The sequence below is a fragment of the Diabrotica undecimpunctata genome, chromosome 6 (genome assembly GCF_040954645.1).
Source record: "Diabrotica undecimpunctata isolate CICGRU chromosome 6, icDiaUnde3, whole genome shotgun sequence".
NCBI classification, from domain to species: domain Eukaryota; kingdom Metazoa; phylum Arthropoda; class Insecta; order Coleoptera; family Chrysomelidae; genus Diabrotica; species Diabrotica undecimpunctata.
In genome coordinates this window covers 90,659,844-90,677,858 of record NC_092808.1, presented here as the reverse complement: position 1 = coordinate 90,677,858, position 18,015 = coordinate 90,659,844, and the positions used below count along the sequence as shown (strand labels likewise).

Here is an 18,015-nt window from a genome sequence, read left to right as displayed (position 1 = left end):
AATATTTTGAGATATTTAAACTTAAATCGTTGTGTATGTAGTGAAGAAAGACAACAGGTCGAATTAATTAAGTTTCAATCTAATCTAGAACTCTAGAGTTCTACAAAATTTTGGAGTTCTACAATCAAAAGGAATTTTGATAGTCGATGCCTACGTATTTGGACCAATCAGTCAGTGCCTAGGAATCGCCAACCTATTCTAAAAATGCTAAAAATGTATGCATTTAGAATAGGAATATGACCAGTACGATGTATAATGACGAAATCAACAATGTTATTCCAAATTTTCACGCTGTTATCGATAAAAACTTATTTTATTTACAATTGTCTATCTAAACTGCATGTTATGTATTAACATGAATAATTCAGAGACCATTCAGACTACCTCCACGAACTACCTAAAGCAGCGGTGCTCAAAGAGTCGATCGCGATCGACCGGTCGATCGTCAAAGTTTTTGAAGTCGATCGCGATTCACGGAGAAAATACGGGGACTGTCCTGACTCACCACACGTACATGATCGAAATAATTATGATTCCATCTCTTCACCCGAAAGTTGCGATAATGCCGGTTCGGCATATCAGCATTCACAGATAAATATGGTAAATTCGTTTAGAAAATTCCCAACTGTAAACAAACGCACGTGTTGATATTCGCCCTGTCATTCGTCAAGAGGCTATTAAATATAATTTATTGCCTTAAGCCAAACGGATACTCCTTTCACAGGTCCAAACTTAGTTTAAATTCAAATTGTGTTTTTAGCGTGTTAGTTTTTAAGTTAATATATTGTGTGTTATATGTTATAGTTATTGTTAAGTTATTTACTGGTCGTGTTATTTTTTAGAGTTTAGTTTAAGTGTTTAGTATTAAGTTTTATAGTGTGTAGTGAACTTTTAGTATCCAAAAACAAAGTATTTGTTAATCAAAAGTAAAAATAGCTTGCGGTAGTCACTTTAATAAAGGTAAGAGAAACCAATATTTTAATTAATTGATGCTTCGAAAAGTTTTATTTCATTTATAGTCCATTTATTCACGGGTTTTGTTGTAAATATTAAAGAACCGCTTGGATGGACATGAAATTTTACATATATATAGCTAAATTATCCTCCAGGTAAATGTTTATGTGCTTTTTCATTTCAAGTAAATTTTAAAATAATAAACTTTTCAGGAAAAGGAAAAAGACTAATAATCTGTCACATTGGCAGTGAAGATGGGTTTGTTCTAGAAGGACTGTGGGTCTTTTAATAAAAAAAGTGGGGACTACCATTAAGAGATGGACGGGAAATCTTTCGAAAATTGGTTCAAAAATATACTGCCCCGATTAGAAGACAACTCTAGTGGCTAAAATCAAAAATATAGGGTTTGAGGACTCCATGTTAAAAATGCAACTGCTGGATATCGTTAAGGAACATAAGGGACAATATAATAAATACATCATTGATGAGATGGCAAAAAGCCAAAACAAAGTAGGGTTAAGGCTGCCCCCATACCATTGTGAGCTCATGTGGGCAGAAGTAAAGAACTATGTAGCAGCCAAAAACACTACTTTTAAATTTGCAGATATGAAAAATATTTTTTATAATGCAATAAAATAATATTAGTCCAACTACGTGGTAGAAATGTGTGCAACACGTTCAATTGACGAGTCAACCGATATTACTGATACCGCCCAGTTGTGTATTTTCATTCGGATGGTATTTTCTGACATGTTGGCTAAAGAAGAATTGTTAACAATGCTGCCTCTGAAAGAAAAAAGTCGCGGAGAAGATATATACGTTTTTATAAATTTTGTGAAACAGTACGAGCTAGCGATTTACAAACTCGTGTGTATTACAACATATGGTGTACCATCCATGACTGGCGTTAACAATGGATTTGTTGCATTATGTCGAGCTAACGATGACTTTCCATCATTTTTTTCATTTCATTGCATCATTCACCAGAAAGTTTTGTGTTCCAAAATTTTAAATATGGACGACATCATGAAGATGACAACAAAAATTGTGAATTCAATCAGAGAATTTTAACCACCTCACATCTGTATGCAATTCTGCATACAGATGTGAGTTGGTTGAGCCATGGAAAATTCTTAGATAGGTTCCAGGAGCTACTTCCCGAAATAATTTCTTTTTTAGAAAAACGAGGGGACGACACCCGTCTACTTCAAAACGAAAAATGGCTCAGTGATCTGGCTTTCCTAACAGATTTAACAAATCATTTGAACCTCCTTAATTTTGAACTACAAGGTAAAAATAAAACAATTATCGATATTGATGTGCGCAATACATTCTTTTGCCAACAAATTGAAATTATTGATTAAGCAAATTAGCAGAAAGGATTTAAACAACTTTCCACCGTTGAAAAAAAGGGTAGCCTATCATTTGAAATTATGTTTATTACGAGATGTAGCTGCAAGCACTTCATAGCGAGTTTGAAAGACGCTTCGCTGATTTTAAAAAATTGACAGATATTGTAACATTCATGTCTAATCCATTTTCTTGTTAACGTCAAAAAAATAGCCACTGAAATATCCGTTACGGTCAATATGGAGATCATTTTCGTCCAAAATGATGTACTAAAAATAATTTCGGATACACACCTTAAATCCAGAGCGACCGATACGATTTTTTTTTCATATCGTCTGAGAAATATCCGTCTTTGAGGCAAGTGGCTTTGCAGTTCACAGCATTCTATGGATCAACATACTTGTATGAGTCTGCATTTTCCCAAATGAAGATATTGAATTCAAAATATCGTAATCGGCTAACTGACGAACATCTCTCTTCATGTTTACGTTTGGCCCTCGGTAATTACGTACCATCATACGAAATACTTGTGGATAATATTCAGTGCCATGCATCAACATCCAAATAAAATTAATATGAAAAACATGACTTTAATTACAACTCTCTGTATTTACAACTTTTTATCAACTAGAAATGTGCAATAAAGTTTTTCATTTTCAAAACGGTTTTTACTATGCTTTGTTTTTAAACTAGGAGGAGTAAACTAAAGAGACAGATTCACAACCAAGAAAGTTACTAGAAACGTTCCCAAATACATCTTCTTTTTTGGTTAATCATATCGGCCTTCGACGTTAATCCAAAAATATTTTATAGTACGTCGCTAAAGAGTTCTAAAAACAACTGTTTTTTTATATAAAAGCAGACTAATAATCTACAAATTAAAAGAATATCGTAGAAAACACAAAAAATCGCCGATATAACTTTATTAACCTATGACATGCCATTAGTGTCAAAATTTCATTACAGTGGAGTAAATTTGCCTGAAGTTGGACAAATTATAAACAAACATTGCGGTGTGGTAAATTTGAATTACTCCTCCTGGTTTAAAAACGGGGTATAGCAGTCGATATCCGGACGCTTGCAGTTTATGTGGTAGATCCCATGCAGTATACATAAGTCTGAGCACCACTGACCTAAAGTTCTTAAGCAGTTAGGATACATATTGCCTTAAATTTGTACACAAACTAGCCAGGATATGGTTAACAATTTAGTGAACATAATGTTGAGAACTCAGTGTTCTGACTGGTTGCAGCAATCTTTTTCGTAGTGTTTGGAAAGAACTTTGGTAATGGCATTGTAGGATTCCTTCCTATTTTTAATGTTACGTAACGCTTCTGACTTCAATGTTCATCTTTAATAGAATTATAATCTAGGTGTCAATTTCAGATGCGCGAAACATTTACTTGGCTAAAACGTATTCATTCAGTCATAAATGACACATTTTGTGAATATTGTTCTTTTTGAAGAACAACGTGAACATTTACTTGGCTAAAACGTATTCATTCAGTCATAAATGACACATTTTGTGAATATTGTTCTTTTTGAAGAACAACGTGAACATTTACTTGGCTAAAACGTATTCATTCAGTCATAAATGACACATTTTGTGAATATTGTTCTAATGTTTCAACAAAAGTTCTATCAAAATAAAATATTACTCTCGGCGATTCATGTTGAATAAATTAACTTGCAAAACCTAATTCACCACCAGTCAAAAATCATACGCATAAAAAATGTTAAAAAATAAATTTACCAAGAAAAACGATTAAAGCTATAAACCAGTTATGTTTTCGGAAAATAGCTTTAAATAAATTAACAACAAGTAAGGCAAAACTTTTAAATCTATGTGTATATCATTTCATTGGGTTTTAGTTCTTACATTGATATCTAGAAGTTGTTCATAAAACCTAGAATATGCCAAGGTAACAGTTTCAACGGTTCCATACTCTAAATGTATTATAAGATAATTATTACTTTCTGTATTTTAACTAAGTTCATATTATTTTATGCCCAACTTAATACCAATTATTATTACTTACGTCATAGTATGGTTAACAAGCGCATTCAAAGTATATTTTTATTTAACAATATTTTTACTAAATAAGTAATAATGAAACTGTAATACCACAGTAAACAATATAATGATCTCACATTAACGACGGATATATTTTTAAAAGTATGTAACAAAATTACGTAATATTAATTGCTCAATTTATGAAGCGAAGCTTCTATACTGACTTTGTATTACTTTTGTTCTCTACAGTAAAATGTTGAGGCGAACGTTAGGGAACTAGCGCTACAGATGGTGTCGTCACAAGTAGCGTCATAGAATAGCGGTTCTTTACATCGATTCACTACTCTCGATCAATTTGTTTAAATAGCTTTAAATAAATTAACAACAAGTAAGGCAAAACTTTTAAATCTATGTGTATATCATTTCATTGGGTTTTAGTTCTTACATTGATATCTAGAAGTTGTTCATAAAACCTAGAATATGCCAAGGTAACAGTTTCAACGGTTCCATACTCTAAATGTATTATAAGATAATTATTACTTTCTGTATTTTAACTAAGTTCATATTATTTTATGCCCAACTTAATACCAATTATTATTACTTACGTCATAGTATGGTTAACAAGCGCATTCAAAGTATATTTTTATTTAACAATATTTTTACTACATAAGTAATAATGAAACTGTAATACCACAGTAAACAATATAATGATCTCACATTAACGACGGATATATTTTTAAAAGTATGTAACACAATTACGTAATATTAATTGCTCAATTTATGAAGCGAAGCTTCTATACTGACTTTGTATTACTTTTGTTCTCTACAGTAAAATGTTATGGCGAACGTCAGGGAACTAGCGCCACAGATGGTGTCGTCACGGGTAGCGTCATAGAATAGCGGTTCTTTACATCGATTCACTACTCTCGATCAATTTGTTTCTAGACATCATTTATTTACTCTAAGCAGGTTTAAATAAAAAACTGCATGAAAAATAACTAACAAAATATAGACATTAAATGGGAAGTAAAAAATTAAAAGAATATTTATCCCTAAGATTGTCAAAATTTAATAAAAGTCATAAATGTCATCATATTAATAACAACATCGAATCATCTGTTTAAATTTTTATAATAAATCTCGTTTTAAAATAATTTGATATAAATACAATTATTATTTTTAAACATATTATTTAGTTTATATAATAATTAAATTTCGAAACGAAACAATATTATATCAAAACAAGGTTAAGCTTGGGAGCACACAGACATTGGTCAGGCGTTCTGAGTTCTGCTTACTTTGTAGTCCTTACATCCTAATCTAACAACACACACTGCCGACGTCAGTGTTCTTGAGGTCTACCGTTCTATTCACAGAAAGACAAAGAACGTGAGAACTCTGCCATGTTGTAAACAGAAAAATTTTAGTTCAAGAAAGACGTTTATTATATGATTTAAGTGACAACCTCGTTTCATTGTGAAGGTTACATGTTACTTGATCTCATTTACCCTAATTCGCAATTTTTTTAGCCCTCCAGTCACACTCAATGGTAAGCAATTGGGTAAGGCAAACGGCACAAAATACTTAGGTATCCATCTGAACAAACGACTAACCTGTCAGAAGCACATCTTTACCAAAAGAAAACAACTGGGCACTAAATTTAGATACATGTACTGGTTGGTCGAAACTCTAAATTAACATTGGATAACAAACTGCTTATATACAAGGCGACCCTTAAGCTCATATGGACATATGCTATTCAAATACGGGGCACCGCTAGCAATTCTAATCTTGCAATCCTCCAACGCTTCCAGAATAAATGTTAAGGTCTATAGTAAATGCTCCATGGTATGTTACATGCTCTATAGAAAAATATCTGGAAATCCCTTTGGTAAAAGAAGTTGTAACAAGTTTACAGAGTCAAATATTGGAAACGGATAAAAATGTATCCCAATGTACTCGTGAAGCGGTTATTCGATGACAATAATGAAGTGCATAGGCTGAAACGTTTTAAACCAAATGATCTACCAAACAGATTTAATGTTTAAGTAAAACCAACTGTATTTTAAATTCTGCCTTAATTATGTGATATGTAGTTGTGATTGTGTTTTATTATTTTATTGCTTTTAACTTACATACTTTTTAATTAAACTATTAATAATAAATCAGTAACATTTACAGTTGCTAAATAAAGAAAAGGAAGTCTCCACTGAACGAGGCTCCTACACGCTAAGTAAACAAACAAATTACTTATTATTCTTTATTTTTTGATAGATTGTAATTTTAATTGGAGTTAATGAGGAACAACCGAATGACAGTGAGAACATACTAGAATACCTTAAAATTAAAAACACGCAAATGAAAGAAAGAACAGTAGATGAGATAGATCATTTCTTTCTACGCTACATACAAAGTTTTAAAAAGTTTCCACCCAGGAAGCAAGCTATGCCAAAACTAGATACAACAACTTTATTTGCTCGATATGAATTGTAAACAGCGGGGGATACTGCAAGATGCTATCATGCCTTAATAAACTATATAATTCATTGACTCCAATACGAAAACAACAGGGTTTTCCACAACAGGGGAAGGTCGTGTACAGATGTAATATTCGTTATAAAGCAAATTACTGAAAAATCACTAGAGTATAATAGACCAGCATTTCTGTGTCTGATTGACCTACAGAAAGTGTTTGACAGAGTCAGACTCAAAGATCGTAATGGAAGATCGTCTACAGATGCAATATTCATTATAAAGCAAATTACTGAGAAATCACTAGAGTATAATAGAACAGCATTTCTGTGTCTGAATGACCTAAAGAAAGCGTTTGACAGATTAAGACTCAAAGATGTAATCCATCTTCTGTATAATAGAGAAGTTCCCCTAAAAATTATAAAAACTATCGAAAACATCTACCAAAACAACAAAATGGAAGTCAGAATAGATGGACAACTTACAAAACCTATAGAAATAGGCAGCCATGCTCTTCAATTTAATCATGGATGAAATCATCAAAAGCGTTAACAAAGGAAGAGGATACATAATGGGAAACAAAGAAATCAAAATACTGTTACGCAGGCGACGCAATATTGATAGCCCAAGATGAAGATAGTCTGCAAAGATTGGTCCACAGATTTAACATAAGAGCAAAATAATTTAATATGACAATCTCATCTCAGAAAACTAAAACAATAGTAGTCAGCAAAGAACCAACCAGATGTAAAATAGAAATTGGTGGCATCAGTATTGAACAAGTAATGGAAATAAAATACCTGGGAAATACACTGTCCGGTTATGGAGATCTGGACAAAGAAGTGAGAGATCAAGTACAAAAAGCAAATAGACTGCAGGATGCCTTAATAGCACTATATGGCGAAACAGACACATTAATACTGAGGTCAAGAATTTATATAGTCAGTGTAAGATCAATAATGACATATGTCTCAGAAGTAAGACCCGACCCAACCACAACGCAAAGGCTACTGGAAACGGCAGAGATGAGAGTACTGATAAAAATTACAGGAAACACGCTGAGAGATCGAAAGAGAAGTGAAGATATTACAAGAAAATGTAACCTACAGTTTATAAATGAATGGAGACAGAATAGAAAAAAAAATGGAATAACCACATAAACGGAATGGAGGAGACCCGTGTCGTCAAAATAACGAGAGATAAGTCACCCATCGGCAAAAGAAGTATCGGGCGACCGTGCAAAAGATGGAGTGAAATCTTCCATAGAGGTATTAATCCGCCAATGAACAAGCAGAATTGCTTATAAAAAGGAAGAAGAAGAAGATAATTCATTGAAACTATTTATTGGCATACGAAAAAATAAAAAATCTTTAAGTAATTTAGCAGAAATGGTATTAAGTTCTCCTTGACCTTGTGACTTTCTGTTAATTGGGTGAATTATTATGATTTGTGTTATTTAACTGGTTAAAATATCGTACTTTTAGTAATTTAAGTCAACCTTGGGATCAGCTTCTTCACAAATATTTATTTTTCTTTTTTGACAAATACTTTCATACTTTTATTTTTTACTTAAACTTAACTTATACTGAAGTGGTTTTCGTATTTGCACGTATATGTTTTAGTAATTTATCATTTATATTGTAATAAATGTTCTTGTGCTTATTCTCTAATTCTAAAATTTATAATTATAATTTTTTGTGAATTCTGCAATATATTCGCTAAGTCAAGGACAGCAACGTTTCAAATATTCCTTAAACTAATAATGGTTGCTTCGTTTTGTAGTTCTATCCTGTAAATTCATAAGTAACTCCAACATCACATAAGAAACATTCACGTTCAACATTAATGTATGACAGAACCATTGTTCCAGTAAGCAGCTTTCTGAAAATAAATTAACACCACAAGAAGCAGTATTTATTTATTTAAATAAGTATTCATATAGAACTAATCTTTTTATTTTGTTTTTGTGGCCCATTTTTGGGCCTCATCGCTCAACAAACGTGGATACGTCAACAAACAGAATTGTAGAATTTAGGACGATACCAATCCAGATGAGATCCAAGAGCGTCCAATGCCTCACGAAAAAGTCACTGATGGTGTGGATTTTGTGCTAGCGGCGCCATCGGTCCATATTTATTTTAGAAAAACGTTGTCCAGACCATCAACGTCAACGTCGAGCTTTATAGGTCGATGATTACCAACTTCGTTTACTTGATTGAATTGGACGAGATGAACACCAACTACAAGTGGTTTCAACAGGACGGTGCTATTCCATACAACTCATGCTACTAGAAATTCTGCGCGAGCGATTTGAAGGCATTGTCATCTAACGAGAAGGTGATGTGAAATGACCACCGAGATCGTACGATTTGGACATGTTACGACTCTTCTTGTGAACGTACTGATTTTCGGAGAAATAAAAAAATGTTGAAAGTTACGATCGGGACTGTTAGAAGAATTGTATAAAAATTGACCATCGTGTTGACGGCAAAAGATAAAGTAAAGAAAAATAGTGTAACGAACAATTTACAATAAATACAGTAATTCTTCTTATTTTTTTTTTCTTTTTATATAGACATGACCCTATCTGTTTTTCAATACGCCTCCAGTAAACGTTGTCGTCGCAGCGTTTTCGTGGTCATCCCACTGATCGTCTTTCTAATGGGGAACTGTTTCTCGTCGTCTTTACTACTCTATTTGTTCTTATTCTGCTTATATGATCGTTCCATTTTGCATATTTGTTGTAAATCTGTACTTCTAGCTCTGTTCCATAGTATCTTACCACCAATTTCTCTAATGGTTTTCATGTCTGCTATTTCTAGTATTCATTTTGTTATTTCTGTCGGTTCGTGTTTCTACCGCCTATTGTATTAATAGTCTGATAACTGTTTTGTAAATTTTGCCGTTCATTTCTTTTACAATATTTTTATTCCTTCATATTGTTTAATTCAGGCATCCTGCGGCTCTGTTTTGTCTATTCACTTGATTTTCTACGTCTCTTTCGAGCTTTCCGTAACTATAGTGTGATGCCCTGATAAGTCCATGACTTGTTCTACTATATGTCCCTTCATCTACAATTTACATCTTAGTAGATTTGCTGTTACCACGTATTTTGTCTTTTTTGGTGAAATTATCATGATAAATTTTCTGGCCGTTATTTTAAACTGGCGAAGGATATATTGTAAAGTATCTTCCCGTTGAGTGATTAGTATTGCCTCGTCTGGATAGCAGATTATTTTAAGTTGTTTTTCTCCCATTTGGTATCCTTTTTATTATTTCATCCATTATCAGACTGAAAAATAGAGAGCTCAGAGAATCCACCTGTCTTATCCCATTGCCAGCCTCAGTTGGCTCGATTAGTTCTTCTTTTACTTTTAATTTTATTGTGTTGTTCTAGTATATATTTTCGATCGTTTTGATTATTCTTAGAGGTATCCCTACTGCGCACAATAAGTGTCAATTGCTGTCAAATACTTTCTTCAGGTTCACGAAGCAAGCCGTTTTGTTTTATTCTAATGATTTCTCTTGCAGTTGCCTCATTATAAATATGCCGTCAGTGTATGATCTTCCCGATCTAAAACTTTGTTGTTTTTCGGATAATTTCATTCAGTTTATTTGTTATAAATTTGGTTTAGTTTTAGTGTTGTGTTTAATAGGTTGATTTCTCTGTAGTTTTCCAGGTCTGATTTATTCGCCTTTTTATTATTAGAACGAACGGTATTAGGATGCTTGATATCCATTCTTGCGCTGGTTTGTTTTGTTCTATTATTTTTTGGATTAATTTTAATAGTATCTTAATCAGATTTAGTACTCCGTCCTTTAGGAGTTCGTTCGAATTTTGTCTTTTCAATGATTTTCTATTTTTTAATTTCCTTATGGCTTCCTTTACCTCTTGCACCTCAATATTTATTTCTTCGTTAGTCCTCACTTATGATGTTGGTTCATTATCGTCACCTTTAGCAAATAGAGATCGAGTGTAGTCTGCCCATGACTGATCTAGGTAGGTAATTATATTCCTAGTATAAGTTCATTATATCTAATGGAGATCACCTTAAGGGTAACAAAATATGTATTGATGAAAAAACATTTTTTTTTTTTTCGAGAAAAATAAACGATCAGCTTTTTTAATATACCCCGTATAGTATTTTGCGTAAGTCAAGGATATATAAACGAGACTTTGTTCATACATATTATACTAATTGTGTAGAGATAATTGTTCATTAATTAGCTATAGTAAGTACCTATAGATATAAAAAACTTCATGCTGCTATTTTATACTATTGATCCTATAGTGAATAATTCCGCTAGAACGCTGAATCTAAGTAGACCTTTTAATTACCTGATAATACAAAAAGTTGCAAAACAAAAATTTTGAATTGTGACACTACAAATAAGATTTATATTCTTATAGCGTATTGCAAATTATTACCATTTATTCCGTTATGTACGTTTTTATGTTATTTTAATGTGGCATTTTTTATGCGACAAGAAAAATTATTTGAAACAATTCATAAAATTTATGTCACATAATTAATTTTAGCTTACCTAAAGGTGAATTAGGTTGTGATCTAACTCTTTCGATAACATCTCCAGCAATTAACTCCAAGTCGTCAAAATTTATTGCATCTAATTCATTGGTAGGAGCTTCTAGGAAATTAGCTACCTTATCTGAATAGCTCATAGTTTCTACTATCCTGAAATAAGAAGATTTTTAAAATTTGCGATAACTAATCATGAATAAACTGATGAACTAAAATAAATGTAGAAAAAAAAATAGATAAAGAAAAGATCTCCAGTAAAACCACATCCTTTTCTGTTTTCTCTGAACCAAGTTTTAATATTACGAATGAATTTTTCCGAGATTTCAAATTGTTTGTTTTTTCTGAAAAAATATTATAAATTAATTAAACACTTGATTATGTTGGGCACCACAGTACTAGCCTATTTCCTGGGTAATTCAGAAATAAAATTAATCTTTTATTGGTCACAGTATCTCCACACAAGACTTAGCCCAACAGAAAAAATGGAGCAGATAGAAATAAATTAGACAAAAGAAAAAATAACAAAGGACCTGAAGATTCTGGTTTAGAAGATATGCTCACAAACAAAAGTTGCAATAAATTCAAAGCTCAGCTCTAATACCCATTATTAATCGAAGAAAGACGAAAAGTACTACACCATTCATCACTAGAATGTTAAGAGCTCAAAAAGAAAATAAAAAAAGGCAATTTGACAAGAGCGGCAAGTAAACAATACAAGGCTTGTATTACTTGTATAGATTTGAACAGCGATTAACCGTATTCAGCTATTGTCTTGTCAAACATGGGAAAGTTTAGAAATTTAATATATGCAGATTCTATTGTTGGGTGTGCATCGAAAACAAGAAAATATTGATGGATTTCGTATAAACTGGGAATTCTGTGTGTTTCTTTGAAATATTAAAAGATCATCGGTTGAAAATGGAGAGAGAGAAGTTGTATGTTTGATAGGATTTTGAAAGCAGAGGAAAAAACAGTCTGTTCCTATTCGTAAAAAGAGTAACATCTGAAGTAAAAAAGAGAATGAATGCCGATAAATCTCAACGGTAGAAAAATATTAAGTTGTGTGAGTAAAAATGTAAATTTGTTTTTGAAAGTGTTTGGAAAAGTGGTAGCAATAGCGATTCCATGTATGCTGAATGGCAGCAGTGCAGAAGTTAATCCAAACTGCATTTGTAAGTACCGATAAATTATCATTACATCGAGAGAAACTTTGGGCTACAAGACATGATAAGAATTTTGGTTAGGACGTGAGATGGCGATACGTTTTGGGGAGCAGATCCAAGGGAGGAGTTAGCTAGCGAATTGACAAGAGAGTATCTGGGCAAATTTTAGAATTAAAAGAAATTAAAAGTTAAGCGGTTTATTAAAATTTGAGAAAAATAATAGATACAAAGTTTTGAAACGGAACAGTAATTAACTAAATTTATAAATTTATTTTTGTTCATTTCATAAGTTTTGTAAAGTAGTATAGGTTATTTAGTAAAGCAAATCAATACTGACTGCGCAGCTTTCAATTGTCAGGATAGGAACTAAACATTATAAAAACTAAATACATTATCCAGCAAGACCACTTATCTCTCATTAAACATTGTATGTCCAACACTTATTTCATCTTCCAAAATCAATTCTATAGTCAAATAAATGGTGCCCCAATGGGCACTATGGGTGCCCCACTATCCCCAATAATTGTCAATATCTTTATGGAAGATTTTGAGACTCAAGCACTATATACAATGCTTAAACCCACATGTTGGCTACGATATGTTGAAGATACATTCTTCATTTGATCCATAGCAGTGATTCTTTGGTGTCTCTTCAAACCCATCTGAATGGTATACATCCTAGTATCCAATTCACGAGGGAGGTAGAAACTGATGCATCCCTAGAGTTTCTGGACGTTTTGGATCATAAAGAAAAACCAATCCAAAGGTTTCCATCACTTTGTTTATCGAAAACCCACCCATACCAATCGTTACTAGCATGCCAACACTCAGCATCCACCTTCACAAATTAATTCAGTCATTAATACCCTTGTCTCCAGATCAAAACGCCTTTTCGATGATGCAAGTTCACCCGCTGAGCTTTCTAGTTTAAAACATCAATAGGATGCCTATCAATAGGTAACCGTTTTGGATGCCCTCATCCAAAACGGTTACCGTGAAAATTATATCAATAGGAGCATCCACAGACATCAATCCCCACTCAATCTCAACCCAAAGACTCAGACCCTCATCATACGAAAGCTTTTCTTCCTTACGTCAAAGATGTGACTGACAAAATCGACAAAATTCTTAAATCAAGAGGAAAACAATATTTACCCCTCAACAAAAACTTTCATCTCTTGTCCGACCAAAGACAACATTCCAAATGAACAACATGAAGTTTATGAAATTCTTTGTGCAGACTGCCCCCGATCCTATATAGGCCAAACAAATTGTAGAATCCAAAATAGGATTTATGAACATTCCATTTCTTTTCGCAATTTCGATTCAATTTCAGCTCTAGGTCAACACCATCTTCATACAGGTCATAAAATTTATTTTGAAAACTCCAGAACCCAAGGCCAAACTGTCTCAATAAAAGAGATGACCGCATACGGTTAAATTTGACATGGAGACCTCTCATAAAGTAAATATCATCCGCTTCACACGCCATACTGACAGAAATGTTCGCGCCAACCCCCGCGCCAATCCCCACGCTAACCTCCACGCCAACCTACACCAAACCACGTCACCATCGAATGTGAATGAACCGTCTTCTATCCTCAGTAGCAGTAATGCATTAGTTAGTGATAAATGTAGTAGTGTCTCGGGGCTTGGGAGACTGAGGCATCGGAAGCACTGAAAAAGACATCAAATGAGATGTCGAAAGCTCGGCGCAATGATAATCGGCGTGGTTCAACAAGGAAGACGGGTTGTAATAGTATTTATTTAGTATTGTTAGCGAATCCTCGCTGAGTCAGCTTTTTTGTTTTCTCATCGTCAAGTCAACTCTGGAGAAGAGTCTTTCTACTGGGACGGATGTAGCTGGAATTGATCAGTTCGTCGGCAAGGCGCATCCTTTTCTTGCACAGTGACAGCATTTTGAGATGGTGCTCGTCACTAGAGGACCCAGAAAAAGATCCAACTTCCTGGTTGCTTCCAGCTTAAGGCTCTTTTTTTTTCATATTTTTTATATAATTCTCTGAGTTTTGTCTCTCTTTCTTGTCTCAAGGAACGACCCCATTCCGATAAATCGAAAGTATTCCATTTGTGGCGGGCATCGATTACCAAAGAAATACAGTATACTCAATTTGTTTTATTGTAGTATTGGATAATCTTATTTCGTGCTGCTATAAAAGAGTTTTTCAAATTGAATTCGTCGTTATTGTTTTGGTCAGTATTAATTTCTAATGTTTTTTTGTCGAGGTAGTCGAGTAATAAATTTATTTACATGACCACACTGGAAAGAGTGACATACTTTTCTCCTTCTAAATCTGTAACTTTTTTGCAGTTTTTTAAGAAACCTGCTATTTTTTTTTTTGGTAAATCCCATTCTGCGTTTTGGATTCCGAATGGTATTAATTTTAAATTACAGACACAGAAGAAAGTCGGGAAAAAAATTCTTTTTATTCACATTTATATATAAATAAGGTATCATCATCTCGTGGTATCACCGTAATGTCGGGGGACGGTTTATTATGAGGACCTAAATAAAAAAAAATTGCATACCAGGCGTGCTTCGCAATAAATTAAAAGAAATTTTTGAAAACATTTTAAAATTTTCTGTTATTCTAAATGTATTAATTATGTTTTATGAATATAAATTGTTAAAACAAAAAACCTTTTAATTTCTATAAATATTTTTACGTTGCAAACATATTGCAGATACTTACTTGTATAACTTTAATTACCAAATTTTTCCGATAACAATAAATGTGTAGTTTTTATTAGAACATTTTATTTATAAGGACAAATCATTAGTCCCGTCCCGCAGCAAAGATCGCTGTCCCGTCCCGTGACCCGTCCCATACCGCGGGACGTGACGTCTCTCGTGCATTCCTAACTTCATGAGAGAAAAATGATTCTAACTATTTAATAGTCAGGTAGAAAACATGACTTTTGTATTAATTTAACGAAAATTGGAGTGATTAAATATTAATGGTAAAACCTATTTGACTATCGATGAAACGTGACCACATATGAACCACAATACAACAAAGGCAAAATTCGTTCAAGCAAAAAGGACACTTATCTGTAGGAACTGTCTCGTATGAGTACATGCGAAAATGTATTATTTAAACCTAGCCATTTTCGAAAATAAGGTTGTTAAACATTTTAAATATTAAAAATTGTAAATAGTTACAATTTTTGCCAAGATTATCAGAGAGTCAATGACATTTTATTGAAATTAACAGTTTTGCTACTTACGAATGTAATTCATCGACATATTTTGTCATTGCCTCTTGCTTAGGCATATCGCCAAGGCTCTTCCAAGCGTCATACTTTGCTCTTCCTACAATATCCCAAAAAGCGGGGCGCGATCCTGCGCATGTTCCGTTTGTTGCTTGTTTAAAATATGCGTAAAATCTAAGCATTAATTCATTACTGGGTTGGTAGGAACCTTAAAAAAAATTAAGATTATGTATGTTTAGTGTACATACAATAACATTAACATTAAAAAGCCATATTTAAGATAGCCGGCCTAGTAAACCGTCATAATTATGGTAAAATTTTAATTTTTTTTTAGTTTTGAAACACTCTTTAACTAATTTAACTATGTTTAACTATGTTCTGATTACGATTGTTGTAATATTAATAATATTGTTATTTTAAAATATATGCAAAAAAAGAAGACTGTTATTTTAACTTGTCAACGACAATAATGTGTCCGGTCATCGAACAGTATTGACTGAGTTTGATTTTGGGACAGGTGAGTCAACTGTTTTCTATCAAAAAAAAATTTAATGATTTTATTGATATTACTTACTATAAATAAATTTATAAATGACATATCCAGAGAGGACTGGAATCAAATATATGGTATTTTAGACACAAATATTGTTTTTAATACTTTTGTAAATATTTTGATGTATTATTTTGATATAAACTTCTCCATTATAAATAAAAAGTCTAAACCAAATGTAATAAATGGGTTAATAATGAGGTGAGACAATCAAATTACCAACTAAAAAATTTGTATGCATTATCTTGGGTAGGGGTTCCCAAACTGGGGGGCTTGAGGACATGTCTTGAGGACATGCTTGAGGTGTATGTAAGGATGGCGCGCCTTCAATGCTTGGTTCTCGCTCAGGATTTGTAGAATTGGTAAGAGCTATGCTAGTATGCTGATGTGACTGGGATACATTATGATATACATCGACAAGCCAAGTGGAGATTCAAATATAGTTACTCATCGTGATGCGATCAATATGTATATTAAGAAATTGCAACTTTGGAGGCGTAAAATATCAGCAAACCCTGCAATTCTTCGAGTTTCCCTAAAGTAGAGTTAATCTCAGAAGAAACACGCTTCAAGGACATTTATGAAGGATCAAGTTTGAAAATCCAAATATCAAACCACTTGGAGAGCCTTAAAGAGTTCCAGAAATACTTTCCAAACACTTGTGACGATAGTATTTTCAGAATGTCAATTGACCAATTCCATGTTAACACACTAAAATTCACTGCCTGAATCACTTCAAGAAGATGTTTTGCAAATTATTCCTCTCCCAAATCCAACTTTGATATAATGGACAAACCTTCATTTTAGTTAAAATATTTCAAAGTGTATCCTAGTGTATTACGGGAAGCTCTTCGTTTATATTTGCCTTTTTCAAGCACCTAGTTGTGCAAAAAAGCATGTTGTGCTTGTGTGCAAGTGACAGTTGGATCGGATACGGTGGTATAGACTATTTTTTTAGGTACATCAACCGTATACTACTGTGTCTTGAACATATTGGAGAACTATTTGAAAATTCATTAAAATAGTTAATAATGTATTTATGAATATAGCTTATAGATTAGGTAAATATTATGTTAAGTAACTAACATAATTAGTTACTAAATTCAACTAATTTTTAATAGCATACGTTTTTTTGCTAATTTTTTATATTTTGATTTATGTGTATAAAATTAGATTATAATTTTTATAATGTTTGTTTGTTATATTTGAGTAGGAACACACAATGTTTCAATAAGAAATCTGCAAAAGCATAAAATCTATAGTGCTTCTCTAAATATCTGCAAAACGAAACTAGGTATGTAAAACATGGTACTAAAAAAAAGGTTGTAATATTTTGTACACAATACAATACTAATGTATAGGGTGTTCCATTTTAAAACATGAGAAAATTTTGTATTAGTCAATAGTTATCACACTGTATAGTCCAAGATATTAAATTATTTAAAAATGACACTACACTGGAAAATTTTTGACTTCAATAGAAGTGTAAATATTTCAAAAATTAATAACTTTAGGTCTATACAAACTCTTTATACTCAAAAATGGTTTAATATACAGGGTGTTCCAATTAAAAAAAAATCGGTTGCCTGTAAAGTCGGTTTTACGGGCGAAGATTTTACGTGACAACGTCTTTTTCTCGGTAGAATATTTATTGATATGAATATTATTAAATTGCACAATAGGAACAAGGAATTGAATGAAAATAAGAATTGCACAAATTTTAACTATAGAAATATATTT

General features: G+C 32.7%; 1 protein-coding gene across 2 annotated transcripts in view; it reads right to left on the bottom strand.

The window, feature by feature from the left end:
• LOC140443549 (uncharacterized) overlaps positions 1 to 18,015 on the bottom strand; it is a 68,126-nt gene that overhangs the window by 5,864 nt on the left and 44,247 nt on the right. For both annotated transcript variants that reach the window (XM_072534866.1, XM_072534867.1), the window contains exons 3-4: positions 15,741 to 15,933; positions 11,336 to 11,484 (exon numbers count right to left, since the gene is read on the bottom strand). In XM_072534866.1, the coding sequence (XP_072390967.1) occupies positions 11,336 to 11,484; positions 15,741 to 15,933 (342 nt within the window). The remainder of the gene's footprint in view (positions 1 to 11,335; positions 11,485 to 15,740; positions 15,934 to 18,015) is intronic.